The 14,494-nt window shown below is 38.2% G+C and overlaps 1 protein-coding gene across 1 annotated transcript; it reads left to right on the forward strand.

The window, feature by feature from the left end:
- The first annotated feature begins 9,957 nt into the window (after positions 1 to 9,957).
- On the forward strand, positions 9,958 to 11,081 carry LOC103107667 (olfactory receptor 2T27-like). Its single transcript, XM_007516474.2, has one exon. It carries the CDS (start codon positions 10,152 to 10,154, stop codon positions 11,079 to 11,081), a length of 930 nt encoding a protein of 309 aa, XP_007516536.2. The 5' UTR covers positions 9,958 to 10,151.
- The last annotated feature ends 3,413 nt before the right edge of the window (positions 11,082 to 14,494 follow it).

A 14,494-nucleotide genomic window follows, 5' to 3' on the forward strand; every position in this document is an offset into this window, starting at 1 on the left:
TTCCCTGCAGGAAACACTCCAGAAACTCCCTGACTACCCCAGCAAAGTGTATGTACAGAAAGTGCTAAAGAAACACTGGTGGGTGATCAAGTAGCTCAGCTGCTGAAGTGCTGGACCAGCAGTGTCTAAACTCTTACTTTGACACAGGATGTGTATGGGTGCTGGAGTGGTGCTCTTTTTCTCAAGAAACTCTCTCCTATGTGTGGGATAATTGTGAAAGCATTGTAAAAGGATAGGGGAACTCCCGTCATAAAGATGGAGGTCTGAAAAGATACCCCACCTGTCAGCCTCTCCCTTTCAGGGGTCAAGCATGGAGGAAGAAGCTTTCCTGACTCAGTTTCCTCTTGTCAGTCTCCCAAGCATCACAAAGACCTACACCCCCTAACACTTAACTCATTCCCTTGTTACAAACCAAATGGTTGCCTGCTTAAAGTTCACTATAAGTTCACCATCTTTGATCACATACAAACTATACTCCATCATCCTACCCTGTCAGTAGAATAATAGTAAGGCCCACACTCCATTTCCTCATTCTTTGATCACTACTCCATATATCAATATTCTGCTTTTCTCTGTTTGCCTCTCCCTTGCTGGTATAATTAACATGTTTTTCTAAATACCTTCAGTTAATTAACTCTCTTACCCAATAGCCACTAATCATCCCTGAACTCTTCTCTACCCCTATCGATTCTCTTCATTCCTTAGATCCTTCTCCATGAGGGTTCTGACCTTTAGAAACCCGTCATTATTGTCACATGTGAAAAATGTTCTTTGTTCCCTTCTGCTATTTAAACCCTGCCTTCTGTACAATAAATTGGATTTGTTTGTAGCTAAATGATCCTCTGGTCTCTGTCTGTTGTGTAGCCCCTAGTGCTAGCACGAGAGATCAGTCTGGCTTATCTCTGCAGTGAGGCCACCCATGAGAGTGCCAGGACTACGAAGCAAGTAAAATTAGAGAAAGAAAGAAAGAAAGAAAGAAAGAAAGAAAGAAAGAAAGAAAGAAAGAAAGAAAGAAAGAAAAAGGAGAAAAAGGTGAGAAATAAATTCATGCCTTGCACCCTCCAAGAAGTTGATGGACAGATGAATCTATTTCAGGGAAACAGAGAATGCCCCCCTTTTGGGCAGCTCCAGTCATATATAACTTGACAGACTCCTTCACCACTGCTCCATCATCACATGGCCATGAAACCAGGGCTCCAGAAAGTCAGGGCCAATCCCACACCTTCCTTGATGTCACAGCACACACAACTAAGTACTCTATGCTTGAAGGTATCACAGTTCCAAATCTCAAACTATATTATAAGGCCATCATAATTAAAACACTCTGGTACCAGAACAAAAAAATAGGTATGCAGACCAGTGAAACAGAATTGAAAGTCCAGAACTAAATTCCCATACCTATGGACATCTAATTTTTGTTAAGGAGACCCAAATTATTAAATGGAGGAAGAAGGCTTTCTTCAATAAATGGTGCTGGGAAAACTGTGTTGAAGCATGCAGAAGAATGAAACAACTATTTTATCTCACCAGAAACAAAAGACAACTCAAAATGGATCAAAGACCTGGATGTTAGACCAGAAACTGTCAAACACTTAGAGGAAAATACTGATGGAACACTTTCCCACATAAACCTCAAAGATATCTTTGATGATTCAAACCCAGTTGCAATGAAGACTAAATAAAAACAAATCTATGGGATTACATCAAATTGAAGAACTTCTGCACTGCCAAAGATACCTGCCCAGACCCCATCCCTACAAGGGAAAGAGAGAGACAGGCTGGGAGTATGGATTAACCTGTCAATGCCCATGTTCAGTGTGGAAGCAATTACAGAAGCCAGACCTTCCACCTTCTGCACCCCATAATAACCCTTGGTCCATACTCCCAGAGGAATAAAGAATAGGAATCTATCAAGGGAGGGGATAGGATATAGAGTTCTAGTGGTGGGAATTGTACCCCTCTTATCCTATGGCCTTGTCAATATTTCCATTTTATAAATAAAAATAATATAAATTAAAAAAATAAATAAATCAGAGCAGGTTACTTATTTTTAAATGTTGTCTTCTTTCTAGATTCATGCCTGTATGGCTGTTTCCCTCTTAGTACTGCTTTAGCTATTTCCCAAATATTATGATAATTTATCACTTTATTTTAATTTGTTCCATGAGTATTTTGCTATCCTTACTTTAATTTCTTCTTCACACAATGACTATTTAATAGTGTACTGTTGCATTTCCTACAGTATCTATGGAGATAGATCTATAAAACCAGGCATACCCCACACCTATGGACATCTGATCTTTGATAAGGAGGCCCAATGTATTAAATGGAGGAAGGAGGCTCTCTTCAATAAATGGTGCTGGGAAAACTGGGTTGAAGCATCCAGAAGAATGCAACTGAACCACCTTACCTCATCAGAAACAAAAATCAATTCCAAATGGATCAAGGACATGGATGTTAGACAAGAAACTATCAAATACTTGGAGAAAAACACTGGTGTAACACTTTCCCACCTAAACCTCAAGGACATCTTTGATGAAACAAACCCAATTGCAAGGAAGACTAAAGCAGAAACAAACCAATGGGACTACATCAAATTGAAAAGCTTCTGCACAGCCAAGGAAACTATTCCACAAACAAAGATACCCCTCACAGAATGGGAGAAGATCTTCACATGCCATACATCAGACAAGAGACTAATCACCAAAATATACAAAGAGCTCAGCAAACTTAGCAACAAAAAATCAAATGACCCCATCCAAAATGGGCAGAGGATATGAACAGAACATTCACTTCAGAGGAAATCCAAAAGGCTAACAAACACATGAAAAATTGCTCCAGGTTTCTGATTGTCAGAGAAATGCAAATAAAGACAACATTGAGATAACACCTCACTCCTGTGAGAATGGCATACATCAAAAAAAGAGAGCGGCAACAAATGTTGGAGAGGCTGTGGAGACAGAGGAACCCTTTGGCACTGCTGGTGGGAATGTAAATTGGTCCAGCCTCTGTGGAGAGGAGTCTGGAGAACTCTCACAAGGCTAGACATGGACTTACCATATGACCCAGTAATTCCTCTCTTGGGGATATACCCCAAGGACTCCATAACACCCAACCAAAAATATATTTGTATACCTATGTTCATAGCAGCACAATTCATAATAGCTAAAACCTGGAAGCAACTCAGGTGCCCAACAACAGATGAGTGGCTGAGAAAGATGTGGTATATATATACAATGGAATACTATGCAGCTATTAAGAACAATGAACCCACCTTCTCTGACCCATCTTGGATGAACCTAGAAAGAATTATGTTAAGTGAGCTAAGTCAGAAAGATAAAGATGAGTATGGGGTGATCCCACTTATCAACAGAAGTTGAGAAAGAAGAACAGAAAGGGAAACTAAAAGCAGGACTTGACTAAATCTGGAGTTGGGCACCAAAGTAACCTGGAGTGAGGTTGAGGGTGGATATTCGGCTTCCTGAGGTGTTGGGGTGAGAGGGTGGGATGGGACACATTCTTTTGGTGGTGGGAATGGTGTTTATGTACACTCCTATTAATCTGTAGTCATATAAATCTCTATTTAATTAATATGAGAGGGGAAAATTGTATGTCTCAAAATTTTTAAAGCACAGACTGAGTCTTTTTAATACATAGGCTGAGTTTTTGATATGTTGACTCTCTCAAAAGCTTAGACCAGGGAGAACAGAAACAATCGGTGGCACAACTATATACAAGATGTTGGGTATTGTACAGTAAATCCTAACAAAGGGACTTTTCAAAGTTAACCTATTACCAAATAATGTGTTGATAACAATAACTATCCATTGTCTTCTTGAACCCTAAGACAGCAGGAACTTCACATTTCCACTATAGAGCCTATATTTCCCCCAGTCCTGGAACCTTAGGGTGGGGTGCACTTTCCTGCATGCTTCTCTCAACTCATACCAAATATCTCATCCACTGTTCCCAACCTAATCAGTGCAACGAATGCCACCTCAGCTTGCTTCACTTCAGACTGTGTCCAGAAACTTCAGGTGTGAAATGACAACCCTTCAGCTTCATTACTCAGATGAGACCTTTCCTTTCATAGTATTCTCTAATTCCATTCCAGGCAGTTCACTTCCTAAGTCCCAAAACCTAGATATAGACTAGGTCCCATGAGATAGAGCCTATCCCTAAACTAGGTCAGAATATATACCTGAAAGCAAAAATACATAGTAGTCTGCAGTGAGCAACCCCCCAACACTTCATCTGCACTATTCCAGCCTTTAGGTCCATGACTGGTCAACAATTTGTTTGACTTTGTATGCTAACTCTCTTTCCAGCCACCAGGTTCCAGATGCCAGCATGCTACCAACCAAACTTCCCTGGACAGACGACCCCACCAATGTGTCCTGGAGATCAGCTTCCCCAGAGCCCTACCCTAGTAGGGAAAGAGAGAGGCAGGCTGGGAGTATGGATCGACCAGTAACACCCATGTTCAGCAGGGAAACAATTACAGAAGTCAGATCTTCTACCCTCTGCAACCCACAATGACCTTGGGTCCATACGCCCAGAGGGATAAAGAATAGGAAAGCTATCAGGGGAGGGGATGGAATATGGAGTTCTGGTGGTGGGAATTGTGTGGAGTTGTACCCTCTTATCCTATGGTTTTGTTAATGTCTCTTTTTTGAAATAAATAAAAATTTAAAAAACAGGTGTATTAAATCATATTTATTATAGATGTGAAAATGAAGTCAATAGAGGGACTGATAGAAAAATGTGTATGAATACATCTATTCTCATATATTTGAAAAAATTTATATATTCATATTATTCAATTGTAAAAAAAGGAAATTCTGACATTTCCAACAAGACAGGTGAAACTGAAGAGCATTACACTAAATGAAATAAGGCAAAGAGAGTAAGACTTTTGCTGGATGATATCACTTATATGTGGAACCTTAGGAAAAAATATTGAGCTGACAGAAACAAAGAATGAAGTATATGCCAGGGAACAGTTGGTAGGAAAAATAGAAGTTGGTCAGAAAGCACCAACTCCAAGTTGAGTTCTAAAGCTCTAATATAAAGTACGGCAGATGTACTTGATAATCAAATATTGATATTCACAATTTATTAAAAGTAAACTGTGAACTTTCACTGACCCTAGAAAACAAAAAGGCCACATATGTGATGAATTGTGGTTTCTCAGAGTATATATATATATATATATATATCAAATCATCACAAAGCTATATATTTTAAATATAAGCTATTTTAATTGTCAATTAGAGCTTAATAAAATCAGAGGAAAAAATAAAAGATCAAAACCATTAAAAATATTGAAAATTATCCATATGTAGAAAAGAGATGAATCTGTTTCAAAGCCATGTCATGAGTAAAAGTTTTTTGCTCACTGTGTGTTTTTTTTTCTTCCTGAGCAGTTAATTATTATATGAAAGGTAATAGAAGCAGTGTTTCTCATACTTTGACACCATATGGAAGTGTCACCACACCAAGGAAGCTCTTGTGCAGTGGTGTTTCTCCGAGTCTCCCAGCAGCAGTTAAGCTATGTATGTCTGAAGTTTCTGCTCTGCAAAAAAAAAAAAAAAAAGTACACAGTACTGGACAATGTGTATCTTTCACAAGAGGTTTCTAAGATCCCTGCTCTTATTCTGTGTACATGATTAATTGAAGTCTTGGGACAGACTCCCTTGAGACCCTTCAAGGCTTCCCCAGTTCTGTGATACACAGAAACTATAGAAGGACCTGGTCTAATTCAGAAGACAATATTGAGTTTTCACATGATTATTTCAAACCTAAATCAAATGTGGAGCAGAGGTTTAAAGAATTCTTTTTCAGGGACCTTGAAATGCTGTTAACGTGGTATCCCAAGATAAGAATTCATTAATATAATGCAGAGAACCACTGAATACAACAGGAAGGTAGCAGTTACTAGAAGTTCACCAGGCAGCAATAACTAGGGATGGAGGCAGAAAAACAAGAATTTTTCTACTTACTGATGAAATAGATGTGCAAGACGTTAACCCTGTTTATCTAATCTCCACAACCAAAGGTTCAGAGCAGGTAAGTTTGAACAACACGGTATGGAAGGCATTTCTTTGACAACTGGAAGTATTAACAAGTATTTTTTAACATCTTTAACAATGATAATTTCTAATATAAATATGCAAATGACTAGAAAGATATAACAATCATTTTATGAAAAGAGAGTCTTAGAAAAAAATTCCTGGTCCTTGGGAGTCTGGTGGTAGTGCAGCGGGTTAAGCACACGTGGCACAAAGTGCAAGGACCAGCTGAGGATCCCAGTCGAGCCCTTGGCTCCCCACCTGCAGGGGAGTCGCTTCACAAGCAGTGAAGCAGGTCTTCAGGTGTCTCTCTTTCTCTCCCCCTCTCTGTCTTCCCCTCCCCTCTCCATTTCTCTCTGTCCTATCCAACAACGAAGACAGATAACAATAATAACTACAATAAAACATCAAGGGCAGCAAAAAGGGAATAAATAAATAAGTAAATAAATAAATAATATTTTAAAAAATTCCTGATCCTTGTGTTCTCCAGCTATTCCCTAGAAAGAGATGCAGTGAGAGCACGTTGCCCTTCTGTCTCAATTCTTCAAGACTGCACCTAAGAGCCATTATAAAAGGCCAATGGACTAATACAAACAGTCTCACTTATATTTAGTAAGTAATTTGCTGCCACCATTATAGTTATCATTACTGTTACCTTATTCTGAAGTAGATTGCCCTTGGAATATTTGGGCATGATATGCCCTAGCATGGGAAGAATATTACCTGAAATCTATATGTCAAAGACCATGCTAGTTTCCTAGACATTGTTTTACAGAAGAAAGGCCTAAGGGATAAAGAATAGGAAAGCTATCAGAGGAAGGGATGGGATATGGAGTTCTGGTGGTGGGAATTGTCTGGAGTTGTACCCCTCTTATCCTATGGTTTTGTCAGTGTATCCATTTTATAAATATTTTTTTTAAAGAGTAGATCTGGGGCCAGGTGGTGGCGCACCTGCTTGAGCGCACATGTTACAATGCGTAAGGACCCAGGTACAAGACCCTGGTCCCCACCTGGGGGAAAGCTTTGCAAGTGGTGAAGCAGTGCTACAGGTGTCTCTCTGTCTCTCCCTCCCTATCTCCCTCAACTCTCTCAATTTCTGACTGTCTCTATTCAATAAATAAAGATAATAAAAAATTTTAAGTTTAAAAAATTTTAAAAAGAGTAGATCTAAGAAGTAAGTTGTGAATAACAGGAATCTTCCACATCCTTCTATCAGCAAAAATAATTTAGGTGGTTTTATTTTTTCTATTAGACACTCAGTTTCAGGCATTATGTGATAAAGAGTGTTAGGTTATTACATAGTTGGCAGGAAATTTGACCTTTCCTGGGAAAAATTTCAGAATTTCATTATTTTAGGTAAGCTATTTATCATAAGTAAAATTATTTTTCCTTTTTATTTCAATGTAATAAAGTATGTATATGTGGTGTTCTCAATATCTACTGACAAATTTTACATTTAAAGAAAGCAAAATCAGTTATTATAAACCAAGAATTAACCTCATTTTTAGACACAAAACAAAAATCTTAGTGTTCTCACTGATTTTTTTTTTAATTCCGAAGATATTGATAAAACATCTTTTTGGAGAAATCACATGAATCACTTTTACTACACATGCCTAAATACAAAAGGATTTATTATTGTGTGACTATTACTGATAAAATATCATGAAAATTTCAATACAATGGATCTCATTTGTGTGCCTCATTGACTAATCCATAAAATGACTAATTTGCATTAAATTTAATGCAAAATGTTAGAATAGAGATTTCAAAAACTGATTATCATTCAAATGCTAAGACACATTGCTGAATTTCTTTTGTCCTTCCCAGTGCAAACTACTTTGCAGTGTTTGCTTATTTCTCATCCCAGCTGACATTTCATTTAATCTTCTTCCATAGTGGATAGCACTCCCTGTGTGTTAAACTGGCAAGCACAGTGTCATATTTTCCATGTGATCTTTTAAAAATATGGGATATCATTTTCAAAGGCATTCTCCCATCATTCCATTCTCTAGAAAAGTCTCATCTATGTTAAGAAATCTAGAGTTTCCATAGGACACTCTATGGAAATGAGTGAAAGGGATAACTCTGTGATCCGTAAGTTCCTTTCCTGGAGCTTTACCTAAAGAGCACATAAAGACCTATCCAGTGAGATCTGTGTATACCTATGTCTACAGGAGTAATTTGTAATAGCTCAAACATGGAAAGAAATCTGATGTTCAATAATAGGTGAGTGATTTAAAAAATGTGGTATATATTCATAAAGGAATACTACTTAACTGTAAGAAATAATAAAATCTCCTTTTCCATGTCTTGAGTAAAACTTGAAGAAATCATGTTAAGTGAGATAAGTCAGAAGGAGAAGGATAAATACCTGGTGATCTCCCTTAACGGTAGTACTTAAGAAGTAGAGAAAAAGAAACACAGAGTGAAGCTTGAACTGGGTGGGATGTATTACAACAAAGCAAAGGATTCTGGACTAGGGGGCAATGGGGAAGAAGGCATCAGATATCTAACACAGGGTACTGAAGAGGGACTAGGGTGGGTGATGGAAATGGTATGCAGACACCTATCATGGTGTGATGAGAAATCATATCCAAGTGTCAGTAACTGTCCTGTAAACCATTATTTCCACTCAATACATTTATTTTAATTAGTTAATTAAGGAAAAGAAGAAAGTTAAAAAGTGCAAGAAGGCAGAGGAGCATTATTAGGAGATCAATTTAGAAAAGTAGAACAGGACTGCAGAGATTCTCAGGGTTTCTAAAACTTAAAGGGAAAAAAACCCTCTCAGACCCAAATGCTGCCACAAGGTAACAATGAACTACCTTGAAAGTACGGCATTGCAAACTCTGCTATCTTTTCATTAAGAATCAGACATTATACAGTCTCTTTCAGTATCTCAAATAAAGGAAGGCACAGAGATATAAAAGTCTGATATAATGCCAAGTAGTTCAAGTGAATTACAGATCATGAATTTTTGGCTGTCATTGCTTGAAATGAGACGAAATCATTTCTTCTCACAAAGTTCACAATTTATTCATTCAGGGATTGGACATTATGAGGAATTTGTCATTAGATAAATGAGGATATATGTCTTTATCTTGTCATTACCAGAAAGACACCATTCCTACAAACAAGGTATCTTAAAATCTATCCATGGGATTTTAGTCAGCAGCTTTAAAGTATTCTGAAGGAGTTAGTGCTTCATGGGCTATGAACAACAATTGAACCTTTAATAGACAAAGGTCTATTTTGCATTATTAATTGACTGGGAAAATTAATTATTTAAGGTTAAAGCTAAGAGAAGAATTAAAATATAAAGCTAATGAAAAATAATAAATATGGAGGCCAGTAAGTAAATCATTTACAACCTACCTCATCTGAATGGTAATTAAAATTTCTTAAGTATAGATATGAGAGAATCTCAAGGGAAATTCTCACGATACTCTGATATAAATGTAAGTAAAATCAGACATTCAGAATAGTAATATGCAAGACAATGGAATATCAGCAGCCAAGAATACATTAAAAATTCAAATATATGGGGGAATGATGATGAAGTCAGTAAGTAGTATTCTCACAGGAATTAAATATGTATTTACCAAAATCAAACAAAATTACAGGATATAACATTGTTAATTTATAGATATAGGTGTTATAATTTGAGATTTTTTTTCCCAGTAAGATAACACACTTGGGTAATTGTTTTACAATGAGAAAAACCCACAGTTAAGGCTGGTCCCCACTGCACTGAGGAAGCCTCAGTGCTTTTCTTTTTCATTATTTCTTTCTTTCTTTCTCTTTTTACTTCTTCCTTTCTTTCTGCATTTCTATATCTATCTCTGTCATATCTTTCTACCTGAAAAAAAGTTGTCTTGGAGTAGTGAAGCCCCAGTGTCTACTAAAAAACAAAAAAAGCAATTTATGAGAATGCACTGTTTTAGATTCCTCCATAATGTTTAGGGATTATCAAACTATCAAATTATTTTAGCAAAGTGTCACTACATTGCAACAGCCTCTTCTCTAGTATTTTGTTTCTAAAGGTATCCAACTAAAAAAAAACATTTGAATGAAAATATGGACCAGAAGAATAAAACATCAACTGACTTCATCCTCCTGGGACTCTTTCCCTGGTTCAGATATCCTCATCTCCTCATCATCATCATTATCATTATTTATACCATTGCTTTCACTGGAAACTGCGTACTAATCCTCCTCATCTGGGTGGACTCCCGCCTCCACACACCCATGTACTTTCTGCTTAGTCAGCTCTCCCTCATAGACCTGGCTTATGTCTCCAGTACAGTTCCGAAGATGGTCGTCAACTATTTCACAGGGAAGAAGAACATATCTTATTTTGCCTGTGCAACACAACTCTTTTTCTTTCTCACACTTGGCCTTGCTGAGTGCATTCTGCTGACTCTCATGGCCTATGACCGATATGTAGCTGTCTGCAACCCCCTTAGATACACTGTCCTCATGAGTCCCAAGATCTGTCTGCAGATGGCAGCAGCAGCCTGGATAGGTGGGGCCCTCGCAGCTCTTGTCCACACCATCTACCCAATGAATTTTCCTATCTGTGGTTCCAGGGAGATTGATCATTATTTTTGTGAGATGCCTGCCATCCTGAGAATGTCTTGTGTGGACATATCAGCCTATGAGATGGTAAAGTTTGTATCAACTATTGTCTTTCTCCTGGTCCCGTTTATACTCATCTTGACCTCCTACACTCTCATCTTCCTCACTGTACTTAGAATGAACTCTCCCAAGGGAAGAAATAAAGCTCTGGCCACCTGCTCCTCCCACCTGACAGTGGTGAGCCTCTACTTCGGTCAAGCCATATTCATCTACATGACACCCACTTCTGCCCACACACCTGAGCAAGACCAAATTGGGGCTGTTCTTGGCACCATAGTGACCCCCATGCTCAATCCACTCATCTATAGTTTGAGGAACAAAGAAGTGGTGGGGGCTTCAAGAAAATGCTTTAGAAGGTGTTGCAACTGAGAAAAATGCCTTGTTTCTACAATGTCATCGTCAGAACTATTCTGTTCTCAATGTTAAAAATGACCCCCAACAACTAGATCATCATCATGGTAATATAATATCATAAAGAAGCTCTTGAGCATGAGAACTCACTCTTCCTTTGGGATGGAGTCATTCTTCGTTTCCTAATGGTGGTTTCAGTTACTTATCACTGGTCTTTTGGGAAGCGACAGCTTTATCAATAATTTCTGTGAAGAGGTAAATAACCTTCATCCTCTTGAGCAGTTCCAGTGTATTGCATCACATAGTTCAAAACTGATTTTCATCCAAGAACTTAATCCTTAATTGCTGTTTCTTAAAGAAATTAATAACTGTGTTTACGTTCATTTATTTACTCATTATTCATTTCCCTGACTAAATTGCATTGTCCAAATTATCAAAGATCATTGCACGTATTCTACCTATATTCGATTTCCCATTTGTCTCACATAACATTTTATTTTATTATATACATATAATTTGTGCAATTGTATTATTTCCTTCTAAATTAAAAACTAAGTATTCATGTGTAAGTAGAAGATATGAAATTAATTCATGAGAATTTTAATGGATAAATAGCAATTTTGTCATTTTTATTTACTTATTTCACCACCAGTGCATTTTTTTTAACTAAGGAAATAAATCAACTTTGCAATCATATTTTCAGTATGTTCCTGAGACTGCAATTTATTTATTTTTATTTTTTGCTAATCTGTGCCCAAATTTTATTTTATTTTTTATTTATTTATTTATTTATTTATTTTAAAAAGGAGACATTTAGGACAGTAGGGGTACAACTCCACACAATTCCAACCACCAGATCTCCATATCCCATCTGCTTCCTGAGAGCTTTCCCATTCTTTATCCCTCTGGGAGTATGGACCCAAGGTCATTGTGGATTGCAGAAGGTGGAAAGTATATCTTCTGTAATTGCTTGGCCGCTGAACATGAGCATTGACTGGTCAGTCCATATTCCCAGTCTGCCTCTCTCTTTCCCTGGTAAGGTAGGTTTATGGGGAGGAGGAGCTCCAGGACACATTGGTGGAGTCGTCTGTCCAGGGACCTCTGGTTGGCATCATGCTGCCATCTGGAACCTGGTGGCTGAAAAGAGAGTTAACACAGAAAGCCAAACAAACTGTTGAACAATCATGGACCTAAAGGCTGGAATAGTACAGATGAAGTGTTGGGGGGTACTCACTGCAGACTATTGTGTACTTTTGCTTTTGCTCCTATCCTACGGTTTTGTTAATGAATGTCACCTTTTTTTTTTTTTGCCCTAGTTTTTGGATAGGTGTGAACATATGCTCTATCTCATGGGACTTGGTCTATTATCTAGGTTTTGGGACTTTTGTTAGAATGGAATTAGAGAATACTATGAAAGGAAAGGTCTCATCCGAGTAATGAAGCTGAAGGCTTGTCATTCCACACCTGAACTCTCTGGGCACAGTCTGAAGTGAAGCATGCTGAGGTGACATTCATTGCAATGATTAGGTTGGGATCATTGGATACAATATTTGGTATGAATTGAGAGAAGCATGCAGGAAAGTGGGCCCCACCCTAAGGTTCCAGGACTGGGGGGAATATAGGCTCTATAGTGTAAATGTGAGGTTCCTGCTGTCTTAGGGTTCAAGAAAACAATGGATAGTTATTGTTATCATAATATTATTTGGTAATTAGGTTAACTTTGGAAAGTCCCTTTGTTAGGATTTGCTGTATCATACCCAACATCTTGTATATAGTTGTGCCACTGGTTGCTTCTGTTCTCCCGGGTCTAGGCTTTTGAAAGAGTCAACATATCAAAGATTCAGCCTAAGTATTAAAAAGATTCATTCTGTGCTTTAAAAAGTTTGAAATATAGGATCAATTTTTGAGACTGCAATTTAAAACAGTCTAAAGTTATATGGGGGGAGGGAGGCAGGGAAATAGCATAATGGTTATGCAAAAGGCTTTCAAGCCTAAATCTCACAAATGCCAGATTCAGTCTACATACCCACCATAAACCAGAGCTGAGCAGTGTTCTGGTGTGTGTGTGTGTGTGTGTGTGTGTGTGTGTGTGTGTGTGTGTGTTAGAAAGAAAGTAATAAAAAAAGAAAGAAGAGAAGGAGGGAGGGAGAAAGGGAAGAAGGATGAGAAGTAAAGTGAGGTGGAGGTGGGGAGTGCAGTACAGGTGTGAAGTTCAGGATTTCCATGGGTAGTGCATGAATTTAACGTTTTCACTGCATATACCAGAATAACAGAATGGTATATTCTCTCTCTCTCTCTCTCTCTCTCTCTCTCTCCTCTCTCATTAATAATTAAATTTCTTAAATTAATCAGGTAAAATTTACAGAATTTTTGGAATTATGTGGCTTTTTGTCAAGCAATAAATAAAATATGGGCATAAAATTATTCATTCTTCTCTGCAGCTATTAAAAACAATGAACTAACCATTTTTTTTTATTCTTCATCTCATTTTATTTCTTCTATTCTGACAATCAAAGCAATGGTTTTTTTTTTTTTAATTTTTTAGTTAAGAAAGGATTAGTGAACAAAAGCATAAGGTAGGAGGGGTACAACTCCACACAATTCCCACCACCCAATCCCCATAACCCACCCCTTCCCATGGTAGCTTTCCCATTCTCTATCCCTCTGGGAGCATGGACCCAGGGTCGTTGAGGGTTGCAGAAGGTAGAAGGTCTGGCTTCTGTAATTGCTTCCCCGCTGAACATGGGCATTGACTGGTCGGTCCATACCCCCAGTCTGCCTCTCTCTTTCCCTAGTAGGATGTGTCTCTGGGGAAGCTGAGCTCCAGGACACATCGGTGGGGTCTTCAATCCAGGGAAGCCTAGCCAGCATCCTGGTGGCATCTGGAACCTGGTGATTGAAAAGAGAGTTAACATATGAAGCCAAACAATTTGTTGAGCAATCATGGATCCCAAGCTTGGAATAGTGGAGAGGAAGTGTTAGGGAGGTACTCACTGCAAACTCTAGTGTAATCCTGCTTTCAGGTATATATTTTGCAGTAGTTTATGGATACGTGTGCACATAAGCTCTCTCTCACAGAAACTGGTGTATATCTAGGTTATGGGACTTTGTTAGAAAGTGAACTACCTGAGATGAAATTAGAGTGTACTATAAAAGGAAAGGTCTCACCCGAGTAATGAAGCTGAAGGGTTGTCATTCCACACGTGAAGTCTCTGGACACAGTCTGAGGTGAAGCATGTTGAGATGGCAATCGTTGCTTTGGTTAGGTTGTGATCGGCGGATGCAATATTATTTGGTTTGGATTGGGAGATGCATACGGGAAAGTGGGCCCTATCCAAGGGTTCCAGGACTGGGGGAAGTAGGGGCTCTATAGTGAAGATGTGAGGTTCCTGCTGTCTTAGGGTTCAAAAAGACAATCAATAGTTAATATT

This window comes from Erinaceus europaeus, chromosome 2 (assembly GCF_950295315.1).
Source record: "Erinaceus europaeus chromosome 2, mEriEur2.1, whole genome shotgun sequence".
NCBI lineage: Eukaryota > Metazoa > Chordata > Mammalia > Eulipotyphla > Erinaceidae > Erinaceus > Erinaceus europaeus.